The 26609-nt window shown below is 43.2% G+C and overlaps 1 protein-coding gene across 1 annotated transcript in view; it reads left to right on the plus strand.

Annotated features, from left to right (window-relative positions):
* Window positions 1-820: 820 nt before the first annotated feature.
* DDI2 (DDI proteasomal shuttling factor 2) overlaps window positions 821-26609 on the plus strand; it is a 54674-nt gene continuing 28885 nt past the window's right edge. The window contains exons 1-5 of the mRNA XM_078330439.1: window positions 821-1183; window positions 10883-11012; window positions 14189-14425; window positions 16424-16550; window positions 22749-22876. Coding sequence (XP_078186565.1) covers window positions 1046-1183; window positions 10883-11012; window positions 14189-14425; window positions 16424-16550; window positions 22749-22876 — 760 coding nt within the window. The 5' untranslated portion in view covers window positions 821-1045. The remainder of the gene's footprint in view (window positions 1184-10882; window positions 11013-14188; window positions 14426-16423; window positions 16551-22748; window positions 22877-26609) is intronic.

Below are 26609 nucleotides of genomic sequence, written 5' to 3' on the forward strand. Positions count from 1 at the left end.
CCATCCACACGTTAGTTCTGGGCCTGTACCACTCATCAGCTATGTGCCTTAAACAGGCCATTAAAGTAGCACATATTTATTGAGCAGATTCTAAGCTGTGCCCAAAATGGCACTGCGCTAGGTGGTGGGAGTTGCTAGGGCTAGGAAACATACATAGTCCAAGTGGAGAGAAAATTATTTACAAGACAGGGGAATGGAGCCTTGGAGGAACTGAGCTACGTGACTGGGAGGGCTGAGAATGTGGAAAGGGTTCAGGAGAAGGGGCTAGGAGGTAGGCGTGGGCCACAGCCAGCTGGCTTCTATAACCTAGGGAGGGTAGTGATTTGGGTTTTAATCCTAAATCATTGGGACAGGAAGTGAATTACTGTCTCGGAGCCTCAGTTTCTACCTCGAAAAATACGTTTTAGAACCAACTCCTGTACTAGATTGAGAAATATGGAGAAGGATTTTTAAAATTCATTTCCGCATCATCAGCGCCCGGCACATGGTAGGCGCTTAATCAATGCCTGTTCTGTGAATAAACGAGATTGGGCCTCAACAGATCTCTGTGATTAAGTCAACCATTCAGCAGAGTTTTCCTTCTCCGCGTTCCTTTCCTTCCCTCCCCTTTTCTCGCCCTTCCTCCCTCTTTCCTCCCACGCCCCTTCCCACTCCTCCCCCTCTCATCCTCTCCGGGCTTCCTCCTCCCCTTCCCCGCCCCCATCCTCCCCTTCCCGGCCCCGCCTCCCGCTGCGTCGCGAAGGCGGGGACGGCGAGGCGGGCTTTACGGCAGCCGCGTTGCGGCGGGGCGGGGCGCCGGACCGCCGGCGCGCTTGGCGGCAGTAGTGGGAGGCTGGCTGGCAGGCAGACGGACTCGCAGGCGGGTGGCGGCGGCCGTGCTTGTTAGTGAGGGCGGGAGGGAGTGACTCACTGAGCGTGTGTGAGGGAAGGAGCGAGCGAGCAGCCCGCGCCGTCCTCCCGCAGCACCAGCCAGGCCACACCGCCGCCTCTTCCCCTGCGCCCAGCGCCCAGGCCGGGCCGAGCCGAGCCGGGTCGGGCCCGGGCCATGCTGCTCACCGTGTACTGTGTGCGGAGGGACCTCTCCGAGGTGACCTTTTCCCTCCAGGTCGACGCCGACTTTGAGCTGCACAACTTCCGCGCACTGTGCGAGCTCGAGTCTGGCATCCCCGCAGCCGAGAGCCAGGTACGCCGGGCAGCGAGCGGGGCCTGTCCCGGAGCTAAGCCCTCCCCGCCTCGGGGCCCAACTCCCGCCCTTCGCTAATGGTGAAGAATTGGGGGCTGGGGGGGAGCAGGGATAGCCATTCTCAGCTCACCCCCGCATCCGGGACGGAGCTGGGGAGCTGGCATCGGTAGCTGCCCTCACACGCCCCGAACGTGGGGTGGGGTACGAGGATAGGGAGCGGAGAACCTGACCGCAGACGCACCCACTGCAACGTGAGGGGCGCTTGGACTGTTTAGCAGCCCTAGCCCTCCCTACCTTTGCCTCTTTGGCCCCTTTTCTCTTTCCTATCCCGAATGTGGGATATCGTTGTGGACCTCAGAAACAGCTCTGGGTTTGCTAGGGTTCATACATCCTGCAAACCAGAAATACCAGTTTGGATCACTGTGGTAGATAGATGTTCCTCTGCTTTTTTTTTTTTTTTTTTTTGTGAGGGTTTCTGCTTAAATATACGCAGCTTGCCTTTAAATACACAGATTTGCACTTCCGGTGAAAGAAAAAAAGTTTTAGACGTGCACTACCTCGTTTTGGGGTCTTTGGAAATGCTCTTTTACCCAGGATATGCGTTTCTGGTTAAATTCTTTTGAAAAACTACCTATTGGTTCAGGTCAAACTGTTTGTTTCTTTCGGTTCTACCCTGGTAGGAAGCCAGAAGGCCCTTTTTCTTTCAGGTCACAGTTCAGAGTTTGGGTCAGTTCAAAGCTCAGTGCTTTAAAAGGATATTTACTTAGAAACGGCCTAGTATCATTGCTGTTCGGTGGTTTCATTTCCCTACTCAGCTTGCTGGAAAGAAGTTCAGCCTCATATTTTTAAGCAAAGTAATTCTTAAAATGCCTTGGGACTGCCACTAGTCTTCATCAGTGGGAGGTGACAACAATGCTGTAACCTTAACACTAAAACATTTAGATTATGACTTGATAAAGTTAGCCTGGAGAACAAAGTCTAAACATTTAAGAAAATTATACAGGTCTCCCAAGGCTCCGTAATGGAAATCTTGATTTTCTACTGCAGTTATGAAATAGTTTCCAAACCGATTGCCCAACTACAGCTTGTTCTGCTGTCTTATGGTAAAGAAAGTGTGATTCCTTTACACAATGTGAACTTTAGAACCTTGGCATAAAGCTATTCAGAAAGAATTTTAAAAGTTCATCCACAAAAGCTTAAGAACCAGTTCCTGTCAGTGAATGCCTCATGTGGAAAACTAGGAAAGGACTGTTTAAATAGAGAGGGGAAATCAACTCTTGAGTTTTTTTTTTTTTTTTTTTTTTTTTTGAGACGGCGTCTTGCTCTGTCGACCAGGTTGGAGTGCAGTGGTGCAATCTCGGCTCACTGTAACCTCCACCTCCGAAGTTCAAGCGATTCTTCTGCCTCAGTCTCCAGAGTATCTGGGACTACAGGCGCGGGACGCCACGCCCAGCTAATTTTTTTTTTTTTTTTTTTTTTTTTTTTTTAGTAGAGATGGGTTTCATCAAGTTGGCCAGACTGATCTCAAACTCCTGACCTCAAGTGTTCCTGCCTCGGCCTCCCAAAGTGCAGGGATTACAGGCATGAGCCATTGAGACCGGCCAACTCTTCAATTTTTTGATAGTGGCTTTTTCAATTGTGTGTGTGGTTTTTTTCTCTAGCTGTTATAGTACCCTGGTTATAATCACCTGGTAGGGAAAATAAAAAATTAAAATGTAAATTGGTTTTGTTGTTAGGGCTTGGGAAAAGATAGGTTGAGGTTGTTTCCATTTATGCACTGTTGTGATGGCTTTAACAAGGAATTTAATAAGTAAAGTAAAGGGATATCTGATGCCTCCTTTAATTTACTTAAATTTCTTGTTATAACCGTCGCAAAAGACCATTTATTGTGTGGTCAGGGCAGGCATTGTCCTCTGCCAGTTGGGAAAGTTAGGAATACCTTAGTAATTGAATATAGGCTAACTCAAAATTCTTTCTTGTGCATTATGTCAGTGCTAAGGCATTTACTTCTTTCCCAAGGCAAATTAGCATATAGAAACTTAGGTTCCAACTGGTGTTAAGCCTGTATTAGATAGCCATAAACAGCTCCTGTTTTTCCAGTCTGTTCTGTTGGCTCCATTGTAACCTGACAACACAGTATCTATTTTAAGGTGTCTGGTGGTCGGTTGTCTTTCACTTGCTTGCCCATCAGGCAGGAACAGGATCCACCCTAGACACTTGAGTCATTTCCTTTCATCAAATCATAAAAGTAAACATCATTATAGTTTTTAACCACAAATATATCTGTTCACTTACTTGAGCGCCCCCCCCCCATTACCTCCCGTGGTTCTCTCATTACTCATCTTCCCTTCCTTTCTTACAGTGTTTTAACTCCTCCTCTTGTTTACCCTCTCCATTCCCATTCCTTCACCTCTCATTTCTGACTCCATTTCCTGGCAATTTTTTTCTGCCACTATGCGTCCAGACCACTGGTGCCCAAACTTACATTCATGTATCCTTATCAGTAAAATGTTTCAGATTATGCTCCTGTTATTATATAACACATTATATGCATAAACGGATACATTGTATGCATTATATATGGCCATGTATAATACATGATACACGAAACATGTTACATGCATTATATATGCATATATAATACATTATATATGTAAAGCAATATTGTACACAGACACAAAATGGAATTTAAGGAAGGATGAACTAAGATAGAAATTAAAATTCGAATACTCTCTTTCTTTCTATACCCTTAAAGAATTGTCTTGCCCTGCATTAGTGATGACTGGTCTAGAATTCAGTGTTTCACCTGAGTGTTATTTGTGCACAAGCATACAGATGGAAAAGGTGTTAATTTTTAATAGCTCTAGTCTGATTATAGTAGGTATAATGCAGTGGTAACAAGTTTAGAACAGAAGCCATCTTTACTTGTACATGTGATTAAAGCTGGGCATGTTCCGTCTCTTAAAAAGTGTGGGCTTGGAAGCTAGTCATGGCTCTGTCTGATGCTTTGATGCAGACTTGTCTGGGTGAACTTCAAACAGTTATCAGAACTACGCTTCACTTTAAATTAATGTCTTCATAGTTTTGAAACATCATGATAATTTACCTCTGTAGGTGGCATATGGAAAAAGTATGCACAACATAAAAAGACCCTCAAATGAAAGGCAAATAATAATCAGCAACTGGGCAGAGAGTGGTGACTCATGCCTGTAATCTCAGCACTTTGGGAGGCCAAGGCGGATGGATCACCTGAGTTCAGGAGTTCAAGACCAGCCTGGCAAACATGGTGAAACCCTGTCTCTACTAAAAATACAAAAATTAGCCGGGTGTGGTGGTGCATGCCTGTAATTCCAGCTACTCGGGAGGCTGGGGCAGGAGAATTGCTGGAACCTGTGAGGCCAAGGTTGCAGTGAGCCAAAATTGTGCTGCTGCACTCCAGCATGGGCATCAGAGCGAGACTGTCTCAAAAAAAAAAAAAAGCAGTTAACTATATGATCTTGGAAATGCACACAGCATGATTTGTGGTTTGTAAACTAGTATTTTTATCTTCTGTGTGGTTTTTGTTTTTTGTTTGAGACAGGGTTTTGCTCTTTCACCTAGGTGGTAATGCAATCACAGGTCACTGTAGCCTCAACTTCTGGGCTCAAGTGATCCTCCCACCTCAGCCTCCCAAGTAGCTGGGACTACAAGTGTGTATCACCACATCTGGCTAATTTTTAAATTTTTTGTAGAGATGGGGGTTTCACTGTGTTGGCCAGGCTTGTCTCAAACTTCTGACCTCTGATGATCCACCCGCCTTGGCCTCCCATAGTACTGGGATTACAGGCGTGAGCCACTGCATCTGGCCCCAAATTGATGATTTTCAAAGGCTACATACTATGCCATCATATAGATGTATTATAATTTATTTAGCAACCTTCCTTTTGTTGGGCATAATATTGGGGAAAATTGGAAGCAGTTGTAAGTAACATTGCCGTGAACATCCATATATGTAAGGCTGTATTCTCCATTTCTGTTACTTTCTCAGGGTAAATACTTAGATGTGTGGTTGCCAGATCAAAGATATAAACTGTTTGAAAAGCTTTTAGTAACTGTTGCTGAATTGCCTTCCAGAGGGTTAGGCTTTTAGTAACTGTTGCCAGATTGCCTCCCAGAGGGTTATACAAGTCCAGCTGGCTATTATGTGGGGATAGTTGTTACATATCTATTATATGTAGATAACTTGGTATATAGTGGGCATTTAATTAATGGTAGTATGAAGCCATTCAGATGTAGTTCCAAGTGTTTTGTGGCCAGTTTATGATCCTTATTTTATCTTTATTATTTATTTTTTAGAGATGAGGTCTCACACTCTAGCCCAGGCTGAAAAGTAGTGTTGCAATCATAGCTCACTATGTCCTCAACATGCTGGGGTCAAGGGATCCTCCCAAGTAGCTGTGACTTTTTTTTCCCTTCTGTTTTCTTTTCTTTTTTTTAAGACAAGGTCTTGCCCGTGCTGGGCTTGAACTCCTGGCTTCAAGCAGTCCTCCTGCCTCAGCCTTCCAGAGTGTTGGGATTATAGGTGTGAGCCACTGCACCTGGCCTACCAGTTTATGTTCCTTAATGCTAGAATTTTATTGTTAAGCTTTCTGTTAATAGAAGGCTCTCATTCAGAGACCAGAAAACATCTGACCTCATGCTTAAAAGTTCTGGAGTTTTATTAATTAGTCTATTGTTAAATGTTGATTAAGATTATAATTCAGTCTCTGGGGTGCCTCCCCTGGAGTAAGTACCAGCAGTTGTGCCAGTTTTGCTGATTAAGACTCATAGCTGTATACATTTTCTTGTTGTATGTTTTTATGACTGGCAAAACTTGAATTTTGGGCTTTGTAGCTGTTGAGTTGGGTAACACGCATGGTGGAAGGATCAAGAATGCCATCAGTGGAACGCCTTTTGTTTTGACTGGTAGAGATTTGAGGCCATGTCTAATAGATACTTGTGTTCGTTTGGAAGATCACCCGGATTTATTTTGGGACTTTTGCTGCAAAATAATTGTCTTTCTTGGACTCTTAAGCCTATTTAAACAAAAAGAAATAGTTCTTTGTGGCAGTTACAATTTTAGCTGAGCTTTAGTTGATCTCATGTATGTCCTTAGACTAAAATGGAGCACAGCTGCTGCTTCGTCGGTGTGAAGAACGTTTGCTCCTTACCCAGGTTCTTCAGTCTAGTGTTTCCAGGAAATTGGTGCTGAAGCAACATTTCATACTTTATAGACATGCTCGATGTGGTGATTATCTGGGTTTTACGTTTTTATTGTTAGGTCATGCTGCCTTCCTTTAAAAAATGATATTGTCTGCTAAGGAAATATTGTGGCAACTAAACAGTGATGGAGTGAAGTGTGGCATCTGTGAAGTGGGAGTCAGAGCGGGGAGTTGGTGTTTTCTTCATGTTCAGGACATGGTGGGGATGCGTTGAGGCAGCAGACAGTATTTTGATCCTCCTGCTGAATAGAGTTTCTTACTGGCAATGGATGGCTTAGTAGTGCTTGTTAGAGTCACCTAGCTAATTCACCAGGCTACTTCAGGGTTATGTTTGGGAAGGCTGTATATGATACTACTCAGGATTATGGGCTTTGAAATCAGACAGTTGTTCCAGTTGCAGTTTTCTTTTGTTTTTTTTTTTGAGACGGAATTTCGCTGTTGTTACCCAGGCTGGAGTGCAATGGTGCAATCTCGGCTCACCGCAACCTCCGCCTCCTGGGTTCAAGCAATTCTCCTGCCTCAACCTCCCGAGTAGCTGGGACTACAGGCGAACGCCACCACGCCCAGCTAATTTTTGCATTTTTAGTAGAGACGGGATTTCACCCTGTTGACCAGGATGGTCTTGATCTCTTGACCTTGTGATCCACCTGCCTCGGCCTCCCAAAGTGCTGGGATTTTAGGCATGAGCCACCGCGCCCCGGCCTCTTCTTGTTTTTTTTTTTTTTTTTTAGAAACAAGATTGGCCGGGTGTGGTGGCTTATGCCTGTAATCCCAACACTTTGGGAGGCCAAGGCTGGTGGATCACAAGGTCAGGAGATTGAGACCATCTTGGCCAACATGATTAAAAATTACAAAAATTAGCTGGGCGTGTTGGCGTGCACCTGCAGTCTCAGCTACTTGGGAGGCAGAGGCAGGAGACTTGCTTGAACCCAGGAGGCAGAGGTTGCAGTGAGCCGAGATTGTGCCACTGCATCCCAGCCTGGCAACAGAGCGAGACTCTGTCTCAAAAAGAAAAAAAAAAAAGAGATCTTACTCTGTTGCCCAGGCTAGAGTGCAGTTGTACAATCATAACTCATTGCAACCTCAAATTCCTGGGTTCAGGTGATCCTCCTGTTTCAGTCTCCCAAATAGCTGAGACTACAGGAATATGCTACCATGCTCAACTAATTATTATTATTATTAATTTTTTTTGGTAGAGATGTGGTCTTGTGTTGCCCGGGCCGGCTTTGCATTCCTTGACTCAGACGATCTTTCTACCTCAGCCTCCCAAAGTGTTGGGATTATAGGCTTGAGCTACTGCACCCTGCCTGGATAGGATTATTTTGATCCTCCTGAGTTTGAATCCTCCTTGTAAATAAATACATGTTCTCTTATAAATATGGTTAGATATACCTCTGCTCCCAGGAGACTATTCATGTGTCTCTAAATATACTGATAGTTGAATTTATGAAACTGGAAAATTAAAGAGTAGGTTGTTGCCTACTGATGACTTTATTACAGTGGCTTCACAATGTTGATGCTGCACTGGAAGAGCTTGCTACCTGCCATTTCCCTTGGCATGCCTCTTTTCTCGTTGCTCACTGCAGCCTGTGACGCTTGTCACTTCCGGTTGTATGTGTTTTTTCCAGGCAGTCTCACAAGTTATAATATGACTCTCAGTTGTTTTGCAAAAAATCTGTGTTGATGCTGATGTACTTTTACTATGAAATAATGTGCTTAAATAAGGGTGTGTGAACGGAATGATGGGAGTGCAGTCTGTTGAGATGTGGTTCTGTTTTTGTTTTTTAAGAGACAAGAGTCTCACTCTCTTGCCCCAGGCTGGAGTGCAGTGGTACAACTGCAGCTCACTACAGCCTGGACCTCTTGGGCTCAAGCAGTCCTCCCGCCCCAGACTTCTAAGTAGCTGGGACTACAGTCACACGCTACCATGGCTGGCTGTTAATTTTTTTTTTTTTTTTTAGACATGGGGTCTCACTACATTGCCCAGGCTGGTCTCAAACTCCAAGGCTTAGCCTGTTTATGCCTAATGTTCCATTATTGGAATGCTAAGCTTGTGGGAGTTATTTATATCCTGTTGCTAAAGGTCATCGCCAAGGTCTGAGTTTTCATACAAAAAAATGTGCAAGCTCTGGCATAAATGGGTTAAGCAATGCTCCTGCCTCAGCCTCCTCAAGTGCTAGGATTACAGGCATGAGCCATTGTACCAGATCTGAAATGTGTTTTAGCTCAGTGGATTGGGCATTAAGAACTTATAGTATTTTTTCAAGTCATGCATAAAATTTGTGTAATTGGGCCCACAAATTTTCTCATATTCAGAAGAATTTGATTTTGGTAGGAACTCATTTTCCTGTTCTGTTTCTCATGTCTATAAATTCTGAGAGCAGATATGACAGAATCACTTTTTTTCTAGTTTAAATGCTGTATTTTCAGGTTTGGTTCCCCCTCCTGCCCCTGTCCCCAAGTGGAGTCTTGTTGCCCAGAGCTGGAGTGCAGTGGTTCAATCTCACCTCACTGCAACCTCTACTTCTGGGGTTCAAGCAATTCTCCTGCCTCAGCCTCCTGAGTAGCTGGGTTTACAGGTGTACTCCACCATGCCTGGCTAATTTTTGTATTTTTAGTGGAGACGGGGTTTCACATGTTGGCCATGCTGGTCTCGAGCTTCTGAGCTCGTCATCTGCCTGCCTTGGGCTTCCAAAGTGTTGGGATTACAGGCGTGAGCCACTGCACCCAGCCACCATATTTTCAGTTTTTATTTCAGGTGACCTTACTGTGAAGGCTGTAAGGAAACATTATAGAATGATAATGTTAGCAGAGAGAACTGGAAGGGACAGCTGTAATGATGATCTAGCCCATCTGCTTGCTTGCTACTTGGGAAGGGTGAGGCCTGGACCTGCTGAGTGATGTGCCCCTTGCAGGGAGTTATTGGCAGAGCCAGGGCAGAACTCAGGTTCCTCAGTTTGCATGTGGCCTGGTAACAAGCGAATCATTGGGAGGAAAACCTTCTAAGGCCTGAGTTTATTCTGAATGCCTTTCTGGAGTATGTAGCAATACAGGGCAGATTTTATGTTTTTTCATGACAAAATTATAGTATATTTTTGTTCTTTCCTTTCTACAACACATTATTTCATCTATTTTTGTGCTCTTAGGTTTTCTTCCGTTTGATTACACATCATGAAAATATTTTTATTAGTACATCCCTAATTTTTTCTACTTTTATTTAGTTGTTCTTTTTCTCTCTATTTTATTTTCTCTTTTTTTTATTTTTTATTATTTTTTTTCTTTATACTTGCCATGCATGAGCAATCTTTCTTTCTTTCTTTTTGAGACTGAGTCTCGCTCTGTCTCCCAGGCTGTAGTATTGTGGCACGATCACGGCTCACTGCAACTTCCTCCTCCTGTGTTCAAGTGATTCTCCTGCCTCAGCCTCCGAGTAGCTGGGACTACAGGCACGCACCACCACACCCAGCTAATATGTCGTATTTTTATTAGAGACTAGGTTTCACAGTGTTAGCCAGAATGGTCTCAATCTCCTGACCTTGTGATCTACCCGTCTTGGCCTCCCAAAATGCCAGGATTACAGGCATGAGCTACCATGCCTGGCCAGTTATTATTTTCTTACTTTTGCTTTATTTTCTAGTCATAAACATAAGAGTGATACAACTTTGGGGATGGTTCTGGAGCCATTTGTTCAAAAAAAAGAAAAAAAGAAAGAAAAAACTTTTGGGATAGTAGAAGAGAAGGAAGAATGCAGTGGAGGAAGGATGATATTTGGGAACCTTTTGCCAATGTACAAGATTATTTAAAAGTGCACACATTATTTAATAGTACTGTTGTTAGCATACCCAGAATAAATCATCCCCTTTTCCTCCCTTCTAAAAATTAAATCTAAAATTATATCCATTATTTCCATAAATTTATTCATTGTTTAATTCAACAAATATTTGAGCATCAGTCATGTAACAGGCCCTGTTCTAAGCATTTATGTTCTGGTGAATGAAACAAAGTCCTTGTCCTCAAGTAGTTGACAATTAATGGTGCAGAGGACAATAAATAAATAAATATGTATTGTGCTAGTGGAGAGTACATTTCCAAATAACATATTAGGGAAGAACTCTGAAGAGTAATGTTTGATCAGAGACATAAAAGAAAAAAATGAGTGGAAAAAGAACATTCTTCAGGTAGAACAAGAGAAACAGCCCTCAAGGGGAAGTTGCTCCCTGTTTTTTGAGGAACAGCAGTCATCATGAATGGTGAAGTCAGAAGGGGAGCCAGGGGCCAAATTCTTTGGTCCTGGTAGGGGACGGGAAGGACTGTGGGTTTAATTCTAGGTGTGGTGAGAATCTTCTGGAAGGTTTGAACAGGGAGTGTGACATCTCATTCAGAGGAAAACTGGTCCTTTTGCTTTGCACTGTGTTACTTCTCAGTGCTTTATACAGTTGTATATCTTTTCTCATTGTAGATCGTCTATGCTGAAAGACCTCTCACAGACAACCACAGATCATTGGCTTCTTATGGCTTGAAAGATGGGGATGTTGTGATTTTACGACAGAAGGAGAATGCAGACCCTCGACCTCCAGTGCAGTTCCCAAGTAAGACATCTCGTGGTTGAACATCCCCCAGCACAACCACCAGCAGGTAGCAGAGTGTAGCGCCTCAGAGTTTTGGATTCAGGCTACAGAATACAGATCCTGACTCTGCCTTTTCCCTACTGTGTAACCTTGGATAATATCTCTAAATTGGTTTCCTCTTCTATAAAATAGGTGCCGTAATTAACCCCAGCTCCTAAAGCTGACTTGAGGCTAATGCCTGTAAAATTTTCAGCACAGAGCAAGCTTCTTATTATCTTCTGTTAACAAGCTAACAAATGTCAGCTTCTGTTATCAGTGATACTTATACAATAATCTTTATCCTTTGTAAGGATTTGAACGTGAGAGACTACATAAGCCTATGATTTTGCTACTTTGTGTCTGTCCTTTAGTGGCCAGCCCTTATGGATCATTTTATTGCCAGCCAGGCACTTATAGCTGCATTTCACATGATCTCATAACTTGGTTGTGGGGGAATTTACATGACGATTTACAATTATGAAGCTCAGATTTTAAATAGTGTCTTTAAAGTTACATAGCTGTGAAGTCAGGGCACAGGAATTAAAATTTGATGCTTTTTCCATTATGCTGAACTTGATAAACATTAATCAGCTTGACCAAGTTTTGGTTCTTTCCTGCTAGCTGTGTTAATCACATACAAAGAAACATTTATCTTTGATGCTCCTTTTATAATAGATGTTTGTAGCCTGAAATCTGTGCATTGGGATTTAGTAGGTTTCTGTGTCACTGAAATAATATGCAGAATTGTGTGGGTATGAACGTGTATGTGCAGTGGATAGAGAGAGGGTCATAGTTTTGTTCAGAAACTTAAAGTGGCTCATGATCCACAAAATGTTTATAAGGTCTTAATGTGAAACAGCTTGGTGGAATGTGTGATTTTTTTTTTTTTTTCCCCATTCCCTGCCATATTGTGATAGATTTTTCTTAAATAGTGTTTAGCCTGTAGGTCACCAGTTTTAATGTTTATAGTGACAGATGCTAGCAGTCTGGATGATGCCAGACTGCAGCTTTGAGCACAGTGTTTCCATTCTGCCCGAAACTGGAGGTTTTTGAGACCATCAAGGACTGACTCCACCAGATCTGGAAGACATTCATCCCTTGGGGCCACAGTTGTATTTAAACAACTATGACAATCAGTGAAAACCACATTTTCCTTTGGTTAATTTGATGAGATTGTTAATTCTGAATTTACTTGGTTTTTGTTTTGTTTTGTTTTGTTTTTTCAGTATTGTTGCATATGGATAACAGAGCCAACAGGTTGGGGTGGGAGTGCTCTGGTCTATTAAGTAAACATGTTTTTGAGAATTATTCTGAAGTCAATGGACTCTCAAGATAATGTATAACAGGGGGTGGAGATAAAATTTCTTGACCTGCAAAGAGGGCCCACCCATACATGTTTTTCTGGCTGGTGTAGATTAACTACCTCACAGATCATCCTGTTCACTTAACCTTCTCCTTGGTTGGGAGTTGAAGAAAGTGGCTAGGTGAACCCCTGCTAAAGGGTAGAAATGTTACATCTGAGTTTAAGCATTTTCTTTTTCTATCTGAGGTCCAAAAACGCTTCAGGATAGTCCCAGACTTGAGGCAAGTTTGTTTTTTGGTTTTTGGTTTTTTTTAGTTTATATAAAATCCTTAATAGTGCAAATATTGTGCTATAATTCTAATCACTGTGGAATTGCTTAGTGTACTGTTATTTATAACATTAAACACAATTATCTTTTTTAAAAGTATTCAGTTGTTGAGACAAGTTTGATCATCAAATATATTTTTGGAGTTGAAGGAATGTTGATTGACTCAGGCCTAGCCCCTCATTCTGGCTCTCCTTGTTTACTTTTCTGCTTTTTTTTTTTTTTTTTTTTTTTTTAAATAACAGTTTTGTTGAGATACAGTTCACCCATTTAAAGGATTTGGTACTGTAATCATGAGTTGTACAGCCATCACCACAATCCATTTTAGCATATTTTCATTACCTAAAAAAGAAACCCTATGCCCATTTATACTCATTTCCCATTTCCCCCTAGACTCTACAGCCTAGACAACTACAAGTCTACTTTTTGTCTCTATGTATTTACCTGTTTGGGACATTTCATATGAATGGGGTCGTACAATATGTGGGTCCTTTGTGTAAGGATTAAAATTCCCCTTTATCTTCCTTTCATTTTAATAAGGTTAGCTTAGCCTGGCATATAGGATCTGGGAGCTGTAGCTTCTAAACCATGGTAGCTTTTTGTGTACTCAGCACTGAGAATCTATCCAAGTCCCTTTTCTTCTTTCTTTCCTATAAAATGACACCATTTAGCTCCCCAGGGGCATGAGAAGAGTTAGCAGAGATGCACAGATGGAAGTATAAATTTAGAGAACTTTTAAGAACTGCCCTGAGCCAATACCTTTAGCACTGACTTGAAGAATTTAGTATCTAACATTTATGCTGCTCACTTGATATATAAAATATTCGTAGTTCTGGCCAGGCAAGGTGGCTCACGCTTGTAATCCCAGCACCTTGGGAGGCTGAGGTGGGTGGATCACCTGAGGTAAGGAGTTCAAGACCAGCCTGGGCAACATGGTGAAACCCCATCTCTACTAAAAATACAAAAAATTAGCTGGATATGGTGGCAGACGCCTGTAATCCCAGCTGCTTGGGAGGCTGAGCAGGAGAATCACCTGAACCCAGGAGGTGGAGGTTGCGGTGAGTCAAGATTGCACCATTGCACTCCAGCCTGGGCAACAAGGTGATACTCCATCTCAAAAAAAAAAAAAATTCTTTGATCCAAGCATCAAGGGTCTTTGAACCATATGTCAGACCAGAGTAGGATTTTTCTCAAGAACAACATCCAGATTTATGCAATTATATTTTTTGAAATTAGCCTTAATTATTTAAAAACATAAATAAAAACCTGATGTCTATTATGAGGTATTTTATAAGCTGAAAATTTGGGGTTACTACCATCGCCTTCCCTCTATTTTTCTTCTTTCCTATCGATTCACTCTCAGCCTGCAGTCTTTATAGTCAGGGTCAGCGTGAGAAAGAACAAGGGTAAAGTCTACAGTTACCTTTTGCTGCTGTCAAATACCATGTATGAGCAAGTGTTCTGCTGTTTCCTTGAAGAGCTTGTTTTTATAGAGTCATTTGAGTAAACTGAACTGATTTTCCCCCACAGACTTACCCCGCATAGATTTCAGTAGTATAGCTGTGCCTGGCACATCAAGTCCCCGGCCGCGCCAGCCACCAGGAACACAGCAGTCCCACTCATCTCCTGGAGAAATTGCTTCATCTCCTCAGGGCTTGGACAATCCAGCCTTGCTCCGAGATATGTTGCTGGCCAACCCGCATGAGCTGTCCTTGCTGAAGGAACGCAATCCACCCTTGGCAGAAGCTCTGCTCAGTGGAGACCTTGGTAAGCTTATAAATTTGGAAGACTGATAGGCTGGCCTGAGGCAAAAAAGATGTGTCATAACAAATGTGAAGAGACAAAAGCAACACTGTGTCACATGGTTTATTAAACATACCAGTTTGTTCTCTGTGAGAGGTAAATTAGTGCTAAAGTCAAGGCTGAGTTAATTGGAAATAGCAATAGAGCTGTAGGAGTGAAATCCATCTAGGCCACCCCCCTCAGTTTACTTTTTGTTTTCCTCACTGTTTTTGGCAGCACATAACCTGTTTAGTTAGATCTTCATTTAAAGAGAGCACCAACAAGCCAGCTGATGCCAGCTGGCATTTTTATTTTTTTTTTAGTTACCAGAAATAGGTTCAGTGCCCTGTATGGCAAAATGGAACCTCCTTAACCTCAGTTCACTCCAGGTTATTTTTTGTGGAGATGGAGTTTTGCCATGTTGTCCAGCCTGGTCTCAAACTTCTAGGCTCTTGCAAACTCCCTGCCTCGGCCTCCCAAAGTGCTGGGATTACAGGCATGAGCTGTCAAACCCAGCCAGTTTTTAGTCATCTTTATGAATTGAGTTTTCTCTGTAAATTTCTCTCATTTTACTCTTGGGTTTATGAGTTAAATTGGGTTAAATTTAAAAACATAACAGACACTTAAATGACTCATTCCTCAGTTGACTGTTATTAAATTGACAGTCTTTACCTTACAGAGAAGTATACAGATTTTAAATATACAATTCCTTGAGTTTTGGCAAACTCCTGTAACCCCAGTCAAGACACAGGACATTTCTCTCACTCTAGAAGGTTCTACTCTGTTCCTTTCTAGACCGTTTCCTCTCCTTATAGGTTACTACTATTTTGATAATCTAACAGTTTAGTTTTGCCTGTTTTTAAATTTCATGTATTTGGAATTGTAGAGTGTCTGCCCTTTGATGTTAGGCTTCTTTCACTCAGTGTTTTTTAGATTCATCTGTACTGTGTGTATTAGTAGTTCAGATAACTGTTGTCGTAATTTCTTTTAATTTCTTATGTCAGCATATCTAATTACCAAAGACCGTGATGTTGGGGCATTTAAGTTTGCACACTTAAATGTACCACCATTTAAGAAATTGCAGAATATATTCTTGTTGTAACATACATTTTGTAGCAAGCAGTGTTTTCTCTATTAATTTTCCTCCCTATTAATTGTTTTTTCTTTAAGTATTTCAGCTTATCAGAACACACAAAATATAAGTAGACTAACAATAGTTAATATTTAATTTGTCTGGCTTAAGGCAGGGCATATTATAAAGGAAATGAAACTAGAAGAGAAAAAGGGGATTATATAATGCTCTGTTTTGTTTCTAGGTAATAGGATAATGAGGACAATGGGGAGGGGAGGAGTGGAGACATTTGTCTGCCACATGGATAGTCATTCCCCATTGATTTAAATTGGAAAGTGGTTACCTCTGAGTAGAAGCAGTATGATAGATAACTTCTTATAAAAGATTTTTGCAAATAATTATTACTATTTTTTTAAGACAGAGCCTCACTCAGTCACCCAGGCTGGATGTGTGGTGTGATCACAGCTTACTATAGCCTCGACCTTCTGGGCCCAAGCCATCCTCCCACCCTGGAACCCCCTCCCAACAATAGCTGGGACTACAGGCACACACCACCATACCTGGCTAATTTTTATACTTTTTGTAGAGACAAGATCTTGCTGCATTGCCCAGGCTGACCTCAAACTCCTAGGCTCAAACAGTCCTCCCACCTCAGCCTCCCATAGTGTTGAGATTATAGGCATGAGTGACCACACCCAGCCACAAATGCTTTCTTTAAACTGAACTTAAATAATGAAATAGCCTTGACTCAGAGAATAGAAAGTAAATGTAATTGCTTGTTTCAGATAAATTTTAGGCATCCTCTCTGCATCTCTTACAGTTGTAGTTTGAAAAATTGTTTAATGTGGAAAAGTACTGATAAAGACTGAAAATCTAGTGGTACTTAAGATTTTTCCGCCTTATTTTTGTAGAGAAATTTTCTAGAGTCCTGGTGGAGCAGCAGCAGGACCGAGCCCGGAGAGAGCAAGAAAGGATTCGTCTGTTTTCTGCTGATCCCTTTGACCTTGAAGCTCAGGCCAAGATAGAAGAAGACATAAGGTAAATGACCTGTTGTTCATCTAAAGAACAAGACTCAGATTCTAGATTTCCCAAACTGCAGGTTATCTGGCGTTGTATAAATTTCCTAAATTTTAGGAAATGGAAATTGTATAAATTTCCTAAAAATTTTAAAATTAAAATTAAATCCCCTCCCCCCTGCGCGTGCGCACACACACACACACACACACACAAAACCACACAACATTAGAGGAATGCCAAAAATACTCTCTATGACAACTTTCTTTCAATTCTTTAATGAAGGTGTTGGTCCCAACGGTGCTCATAGACTAAGGGATTCTGCTTCCTTCTGAACTGGATCATTTGTTAGAGGCTTTAGAAAAAGAAAATTAGCTTGAAATCTAATCCAGGAAATTGGGGGCGAAAGTGAAAAAGTCGGTCTCTTGTTTCTCCGTGATACACAGGCTTCCCATCTAAAGTCATGCTTAACTAAAAGGGAAAAAAATGAACCAAGCAAAAGCATATAGAGCAGCCATGACATCTGCGTTACTTTCTAGACTTCACATTTGCCTGCAACAGGCATAACATGAAACTCCAGAGGGAATTCGAATTGATAGGAGTGTTCACATACACACCAGCAGTGGCTAACTATTACAGTTGGGCAACTGTTTGGAGGTAGCTTCTCTGTTTTGCAGTTGAGATAGTAACCTCAGTCTTTCATGTTATTCCCTCCTCTTTCATTTACTACGCATTTTGATTCAACATGACAAAGATGTAATTCTTAGTTTAGTAACTTTCCATTCTAAAATTGTAAGGAAGACTCCCTGACTGGCAGAGAGAGCATCATAACACAACTCTAGATAAGTAACCTGGACTGAGCAGAAGCCACCATCTGGTGAGACTGTAAGGCTGGTTACATATTACATGGGCTGATTTGACTCTCTTTCCTTAGGCTTGTGGTATAAGTCCTGATTAAATCCAGGGCTTGAACATGATTGGATTAGAGAGGGCTCTTCGAGGATGGAACGTTGGTGGTCTGAAGTCTGTTTTCCTGCTGCACTTCTTGTGCTGGCCTCAGTGGATAAACTGAATGCTGGACATGTTTCTAGCCCTCAGTTTCTGGAATTCAGTGGTTCCCACCTGGGGCTATAGTAAAATCACATGAGAAGATTTTAAAAATGCAGATGCTTGGGCTCTTCTCCCAAATCTGATGAATCACAATTGTCGGGCAGGGAGCCTAAGCAAGGACAGTGACGCTATTCCGGCCTCAGTCACACTGCTAGTCACAAGCAAGTTTCTCTTGTCTAAAAAAAAGGACAGCTGTTTTTCCCTCCTCAAGTCAGTTTTTGTTCCTAATTGTGAAGAACGTAGTATAACTAAGAAGAAGGTAACAGCAGTGATACTACTCTTAAACTGCTTAGCCTTTTAGGGACTTTGTCATCATTTTGTTTACTTAAATGAAGCCTAACTTGGTTATTATATTACACTATCGACTTAGAAATCAAATCATGCTGGCTGGGAGCAGCTGCTCATGCCTATGATCCCAGCACTTTGGGAGGCCAAGGCAGGTGGATCACAAGATTATAAAATAGAGATCAAATCATGCTTTTTTTGTTTTTTGAGGCAGAGTCTTGCTCTGTCACCCAGGGTGGAGTGCAGTGGTGTGATCTCGGCTCACTGCAACCTCCACCTCCCGGGGTTCAAGCAATTCTCCTGCTCCTGAGTACCTGGGATTACAGTTGCCCGCCACCACGCCCAGTTAATTTTTTTTTTTTTTTTTTTTTTTTTTTTTGCGACAGAGTCTTGCTCTGTCACCAGGTGCCAGGCTGGAGTGCAGTGGCTCGATCTCGGCTCACTGCAACCTCTGCCTCCCAGGTTCAGGCTATTCTCCTGCCTCAGCCTCCCGAGTAGCTGGGACTACAGGCCTACACCACCATGCCCAGCTAATTTTTGTATTTTTAATAGAGATGGGGTTTCACCTGGCCGGGCGCGGTGGCTCAAGCCTGTAATCCCAGCACTTTGGGAGGCCGAGGCAGGTGGATCACGAGGTCAAGAGATCGAGACCATCCTGGTCAACGTGGTGAAACCCCGTCTCTATTAAAAATACCAAAAAAAAATTAGCTGGGCATGGTGGCGCGTGACTATAATCCCAGCTACTCAGGAGGCTGAGGCAGGATAATTGCCTGAACCCAGGAGGCGGAGGTTGCGGTGAGCCGAGATTGCGCCATTGCACTCCAGCCTGGGTAACGAGCAAAACTCCATCTCAAAAAAAAGAGAGATGGGGTTTCACCACGTTGGCCAGGATGGTCTCGATCTCTTGACCTCGTGATCTGCCCATCTCAGCCTCCCAAAGTGCTGGGGTTACAGGCGTGAGCCACTGTGCCCTGCCTAATTTTTTTGTATTTTTAGTAGAAATGGGGTTTTACCATCTTGGCCAGGCTGGTCTCAAACTGCTGACCTCATGATCCACCCGCCTCAGCCTTCCCAAGTACTGGGATTACAGGCATAAGCCAACGTGCCTGGCCCTCAAATAATGCCTTTTTAAACTTATTATTTTATTTATTTATTTATTTACTTTGAGACAAGGTCTCACTCTGTCACACAAGCTGGAGTGCAGTGGCGCAATCACAGCTCATTGCAGCCTGGTCCTCCCCCAGACTGAGGTGTTCTTCCCACCTTAGCCTCCCAAATAGCTGGGAATACAGGTGTCTGCCACCATATCCAGCTAATTTTTGTGTTTTTTGTAGAGACAGGATTTCACCATGTTGCCCAAGCTGGTCTTGAACTCCTGGACTCACGAAATCTACCCACCCTGGCCTCCCAAAGTGCTGGGATTGTAGGTATGAGCCACTGCGCCTAGGTCTTATTCTTTTTTTAAATTTTTTATTTTTTATTTGAGATGGAATCTCTTTCTGTCACCAGTCTGGAGTGCAGTGGTGCCATCTCAGCTCACTGCAACCTCTGCCTCCCAAGTTCAAGCAGTTCTTCTGCATCAGCCTCCCAAGTAGCTGGGACTACAGGTGCGCACCAGCACGCCCAGCTAATTTTTTGTATTTTAGCAGAGATGGGGTTTCACCATGTTGGCCAGGATGGTCTCAATCTCTTGACCTCATGATATGCCTATCTCGGCCTCTCAAAGTGTTGGTATTACAGGCGTGAGCCACCATACCTGGCCTGTTTGTTTGTTTTGAGATGAGGCCTCCAACATTTAGGCTGGAGTGCAATGGCACGATCATGGCTCATTACAGCCTCAACTTCTTGGGCTTCGGTGATCCTCCCACCACAGCCTCCCAAGTAACTGGGACTACAGGTGTACCACCATGTCTGGGTAACTTTTCTTGTATTTTGTAGAGACAAGCTTTTGCCGTGTTGCCCAGTCTGGTCTTGAAGTACTGGGCTCAAGTGATCTGCCCAGCTCCCAGAGTGCTGGGATTATGGGAGTGCGCCACCACGCTTGGCCTGAGGTTTATTTTTTGTTTGTTACAGTGTCTTGCTCTGTTGCCCAGGCTGGAGTGCAGTGGTGCCATCATAGCTAACTATGGCCCAAGCAATCTTCTTGCCTCAGTCTCCTGAATAGCTGGGACTTCAGGCATGTGCTACGTCAGCTGATTTTAGGGATAGGGTCTCACTGTGTTGTTCAGGCTGGTCTCAAACTCCTGGCCTCAAGTGATCCTCCTGCTTTGGCCTCTTAAAGTGCTGGAAGGCGTGAGCCACTGTGCCTCGCCATAGTAGACTTCCTATGAATGAGCAGATAGTAAATATTTTAGGCTTTGCAGACCATATAGTCTGTGTTGCTCATGTTCAGCTCTGCCACTGCCATGTGAAAGCAGCCATAGACAATAGGATAATATGTAAATGCATGATATGACTGTGGGGTTTCCATAATTTTTGTGCCTAAATAGCAGGCTATGATTTACCAACCATAGATTTATAGTGTAGTTTACCCCAAATCTTAGACCCTGTTGTTAGTGTCTGTCTTTAGGTAAGTTGTCCAGCCACTGACCTAGTTTCCATTAATGTTGGTAGTATTTGATAATTTTTTTTTTTCTTTCTTTCTTTTTTTTTGAGATGGAGCCTTGCTATGTCACCCAGGCTGGAGTGTCATGGCATGGTCTCTGCCTCCTGGGTTCAAGCAATTCTTCTGCCTCAGCCTCCTAAGTAGCTGAGGACTGTAGGCATATGCCACCATGCCTGGCTGATTTTTGTATTTTTAGTAGAGATGGAGTTTCACCATATTGGCCAGGCTGGTCTCAAATTCCTAACCTTGTGATCCACCTGCCTCCGCCTCCCGAAGTGTTGAGATTACAGACATGAGCCACTGTGCCTGGCTGATAATGTTTCTTACTTACTTACTTACTTACTTATTTATTTTACTTTTTTTTTTTTTTAACAAAGGCAGGGTTTCACCATGTTGGTCAGGCTGGTCTTGAACTCCCGACCTCAGGTGATCCGCCTGCCTTGGCCTCTAAAATGCTTGGATTACAGTGTGAGCCACTATGCCCGGCCTGATAATGTTTTTAAAAGATTGATTCGTGCTGTTCTAAGGGAGTAGAAACAAATTGGGAATCAACACAAAATGTTGGCATAAGCAAGAAGTCCCTTTTGTGTGCTTTTCTCATGTGAGAATTAGATTTGTGTTGATATTTTTTTTTTCCTCTCTTTTGGTGGAGAGAGATGAAGTTTCACCATTTTGTCCAGGCTAATCTGAAACTCCTGAGCTCAAGGATCGGCCCACCTTGGCCTTCCAAAGTGCTGAAACTACAGGTGTGAGCCACTGCACCTGGCATATTTGTTATTTATTTATTTATTTTGAGACAGCATCTCACTCTGATGCCCAGGCCGGAGTGCAGTGGTGCGATCTCGGCTCACTGCAACCTTTGCCTCCCAGGTTCAAGTGATTCTTCTGCCTCAGTTTCCTGAGTGGTGGGATTAATAGGCGTGAGTCACCGTGCTCGGCCACCGTGTTGAATTTTTAAACAAATTATTTCATGGATTATATGAACTATGAACCACATGTAGTTTTAAGCAATAGATTCAATTTTTTGTAGCATAAGCTGTTATGTGAGCACTGTACACTAGATGCTTTGTACCCCTTGGCAACCTAGGTAGCAATTATTAGCCTCACTTTACAGATTAGAAAACCCAGTCCTGGAGATGAAGTAGCAGGTGCAGCACAAGTAGTTATAATCTCCGTGTATTCTATGTGCAAACTTTCTGTAATGTACTGGGCTTAGGAAAGGTATTCAGATACCCAGTAAATTCTCAGTTACTATTGGAACATTCCCGAAATTCTGACATGCTTCCAGATAAAGGAGGCTGTGGCCCTTGCTCTCCAGTTTCTTATTTCTGAGCTTATAAAGGCAGCTCAGTGTTTTACAGAGGATAATTTTTATGCCTTTAGATTTTCTTTCTCTTTCTTTTTTATTTTTCCCTTTTTTTCTTTGAGACAGAGTTTCCCTCTTGTTGCCTAGGCTCGAGTGCAATGGCACGATCTTGGCTCACTGCAACCTCCGCCTCCCAGGTGATCAAGCCATTCTCCTGCCTCAGCCTCCCAGGTAGCTGGTATTACAGTCATGTGCCACCATGCCCAGCTTAAAAAAAAAAAAATTGTATTTTTAATAGAGACTGTGTTTCTCCATGTTGGTCAGGCTGGTCTCAAACTCCCAACCTCAGGTGATCTGCCCGCCTCAGCCTCCCAAAGTGCTGGGATTACAGGTGTGAGCCACCACACCTGGCCTGCCTTTCGATTTCCTGCCAGCTGTTTATCTTAACTGCCTCCTAGGAAATAATCTCTTGTAGCATAGAGCACCAGTTTTTCTATAAACTGGTGGGACAAAAGATGTACAAATCTGTGTTTTAATATTATGACTTTGAGGCCGGGCGTGGTGGTTCACGCCTATAATCCCAGCACTTTGGGAGGCCGAGGTGGGTGGATCACTAGGTCAAGAGATCAAGGCCATCCTGGTCACCATGGTGAAACCCCGTCTCTACTAAAAATACAAAACTTAGCTGGGCATGGTGGCGCAGCCTGCAGTCCCAGCTACTCCAGAGGCTGAGGTAGGAGACTTGCTTGAACCCAGGAGGCGGAGGTTGCGGTGAGCCGAGATCGTGCCATTGCACTCCAGCCTGGGTAATAAGAGCGAAATTCCGTCTCAAAAAAAAAAAAATATTGTGACTTTGAAACTGATTTCTCTTCATGGAATTAATGCTTTCAGTGTTCCTGGTCTTGGTCTGTTACAGGCAACAGAACATTGAAGAAAACATGACAATAGCTATGGAAGAGGCTCCAGAAAGTTTTGGCCAAGTAGTGATGCTTTATATTAACTGCAAAGTGAACGGACATCCTGTGAAAGCCTTTGTTGACTCAGGTGATGTCTCTTTCTTTTGTTTCTTGGTCTCCTTTCCAACATCCTTACCTGACAGGGAGAAGGGGTGGCTCAAGCATCTGTTCAGATGGCTGTAGTATTTGTTTTGTGTTGTTTTTTGTTTTTGGTGACAGAGTCTTCCTTCCTCTGCTCCCAAGTAGCTGAGATTTTAAGTGCCCACCACCATGCATGGCTAAATTTTGTATCTTTAGTAGAGATGGGGTTTCACCATGTTGGTTAGACTGGTGTCGAACTCCTAACCTCACGTGATCCACCCGCCTCAGCCTCCTAAAATGCTCGGGTTACAAGCGTGAGCCACTGCACCTGGTCCAGATGGCTGTATAGCCTGACACTGTTTCACTTGCCGGGCATTCTGTTGGTATTAGATTTCTTTCTTTATTATTATTCCCTTTTTTTTTTTGAGACAGTCTTGCTCTGTCACCCAGGCTGGAGTGTAGTGGCACGATCTCGGCCCACTGTATCCTCCAGCTCCTGGGTTCAGGCAATTCTTCTGCTTTGGCCTCCTGAGTAGCTGAGACTATAGGCGCGCACCACCATGCCTGGGTGATTTTTTTGTATTTTTGGTAGAGACGGAGTTTCACCATATTGGCCAGGCTGTTCTCGAACTCCTGATCTTGTGATCCACCTCCCTTGGTCTGCCAAAGTGCTGGGATTATAAGCGTGAGCCACCGTGCCCAGCCTCTTTAATCATTTCTTAACCAGTTTTGTATTTTGTAGTGTCCCTTTATCTTCCTAACTCCATTTATCTAGCATCCTGAATTTCTTGGATATTTCTGTAAAAAATTGGGAATATATAGGTTTAGAAGAAGGGGCTATAAGAAGGAGCTATGTAGGGTATAGGTCCAACACATTTCAGCCTGGCCCATGCACCAGTACTTTACCAGGATTTGTAAGGAGTGTAAGACTATATGAGTATGGTTTTTACCCTTAAAGAATTTAACAACTGGGTAAGGAGACAGGTGTTCTTCTGCTTGAGGGTTCAGGTAATTCACATACTAGTAAAAAATTTTAAAAAAATTAAAAAATTCACATACTAGTTGGCACCTTTTCTGTCAGTAACAACCGTTTGCTTTTTAGTCAGCAAACTAATGCTATACCATACAGCATTTTGTGGATGTATGACTGAGTGGTCTCATACATCTTAATTCTGGGTTTCTTACTCAAAGCTGTAAGATAGTGAGATTCTAGAGTCGAAAAATTCCCTGCTCAAATAATATTTTCCTCTTTGGTTATGTATTTTTATATAAAAGGATAAAGGTATTTTCTTCCATTTGTTTATCTACAAATACTTGAGCACATGCTAGGTTTCATCTCTCTCTCCCCCGCCCCCCTTTTTTTTTTAAAGATGGAGTTTTCGGCCAGGCGCAGTGGCTCAAGCCTGTAATCCCAGCACTTTGGGAGGCCGAGGCGGTTGGATCACGAGGTCAGGAGATCGAGACCATCCTGGTCAACATGGTGAAACCCCGTCTCTACTAAAAAATATACAAAAAATTAGCTGGGCATGGTGGCGCATGCCTGTAATCCCAGCTACTCAGGAGGCTGAGGCAGGAGAATTACCTGAACCCAGGAGGTGGAGGTTGCGGTGAGCCGAGATCGCGCCATTGCACTCAAGCCTGGGTAACAAGAGCGAAACTCTGTCTCAAAAAAAAAAAGATGGAGTTTTCACCCTGATGGCTAGGCTGGTCTTGAACTCCTGATCTCAGGTGATCCACCCACCTCGGCCTCCCAAAGTGCTAGGATTCCAGGTGTGAGCCACCGCACCTGGCTTTTGTTTGTTTTTAAAGAGACAGAGTTTCTGTGACGCAGGCTAGAGTGCAGTGGTGTGATCACCTCACTTCAGCCTCCAACTCATGGGCTCAAGTGATCTTCCATCCTCAGCCTCCCAAATAGCTGGAACTACAGGTGCATGCCACCACACCTGGCTGGTTTTTTACCTTTTTTTTTTTTTAGACAGATTCTTGCTCTGTTGCCTAGGCTGGAGTGCAGTGGCACGACGTTGGCTCACTGCAACCTCCTCCTCCCGGGTTCATGCGATTCTCCTGTCTCAGCCTCTTGAGTAGCTAGGACTACAGGCATGTGCCACCATGCCCAGCTAATTTTTTGTATTTTTAGTAGAGATGGGGTTTCACTGTGTTAGCCAGGATGGTCTTGATCTCCTGACCTCATGATCCACCTACCTAGGCCCCCAGAGTGCTGGGATTATAGGCGTGAGTTACTGCAGCCCACCAATATTTAAACATTTGCAGAGACAGGGTTCCCCTGTGTTGTGCAGGCTAATTGGGAACTCCTGGCATCAACTCTCAGTAAGAGTTTGTACCTTGAGGCTGGGTGTGGTGGCTCATGCCTATAATTCCAGCATTTTAGGAGGGCAAGATGGGCGAATTGCTTGAGTCCAGGAGTTTGAGACCAGCCTAGGCAACATGGTGAAACCTCGCCTCTACAAAAAAATAGAAAAATTAGCCAGGTATAGTGGCGTACCTGTAGTCCCAGCCACTGGGGAGGCTAAGGTGGGAGGATCACCTGAGCCTGTGGTAGGTGGGGGGATCAGAGTTGCAGTGAGCTATGATCGTGCCACTGTGCCCCAGCCTGGGCAAGTGAGACCCTGCCTCAGGAAAAAAAAAAAAAAAAGAGTTTGTATCTTGAGATACAGGTATTCCTGAGAGAATTAAATCTACTGATTATTAAGTTTAAAAAATGTCTGTCGAGTGCTGTGTGTAGGGCCTTGTACTGCGTGCTTGGTGATATGACTTGGTGACTGGTGCCCCAGAGGACTCCTGTGTGAGATAAATACATAGGAGAAACTAATATAATATTCAGTGGTGTTTTTTTTTTTTTTTTTTTTGAGACAGAGTTTTGCTCTTGTTACCCAGGCTGGAGTGCAATGGCGCAATCTCTGCTCACTGCAACCTCCGCCTCCTGGGTTCAAGCAATTCTCCTGCCTCAGCCTCCCTAGTAGCTGGGACTACAGGTGTGTGCCACTGTACCCAGCTAATTTTTGTATTTTTAGTAGAGATGGGGTTTCACCATGTTGACCAGGATGGTCTCGATCTCTTGACTTCGTGATTCACCCGCCTCAGCCTCCCAAAGTGCTGGGATTATAGGCATGAGCCACTGCGCCTGGCCACTCAGCGTGTATTCATTCCTTATTGTGTGCCAAGCACCATGCTAGGTGCTTAATATAATCATCTTACTCAATTTTATTTCATCCTCAGAACATCTCTATGTACTTTGTTCTATAATTCTTATATTTTACCCATAAGGAAACTTATATAGAGAGAGGTTTTTACTCTCTACTCTGTATTTTACACATAAGGAAGCTTAGTCTTCCAGGTATACAGAGTTTGTCAGTGGTGGACTTTGAATTCAGCCCCAGGTCCCCCTTGATGTCACAAATCTTAACTGCTGTGCAAAAATCTGGTGAATGTTGGATGGCAATAGAGACCACATTCTCACTCTGACCGAGGTACTTAGGAGAGTTTTCCCCAAAGACGGCATTTGAGCTGAGGCTTTGGAAAATGTAGGAGAGCAGTGAAAGGGGCCCTTCTCATCCTGGGTTGCTTACTTTAATAACTTGCCTTTGTAAATTAAAGTGAAGAAGGAGGAAGAAAAGAGAGAACTGCCTTTCCAAATTCCTGTTTCCTTTGTTATTTCTGGGCCTTCTTGAATCTAACCTTCTCAAATGCCAAGAACTTTTATTGCTTATAAAGTGTAGGGT

The sequence above is a fragment of the Callithrix jacchus genome, chromosome 7, assembly GCF_049354715.1.
Source record: "Callithrix jacchus isolate 240 chromosome 7, calJac240_pri, whole genome shotgun sequence".
In the NCBI taxonomy this organism is placed as follows: Eukaryota; Metazoa; Chordata; class Mammalia; order Primates; family Cebidae; genus Callithrix; species Callithrix jacchus.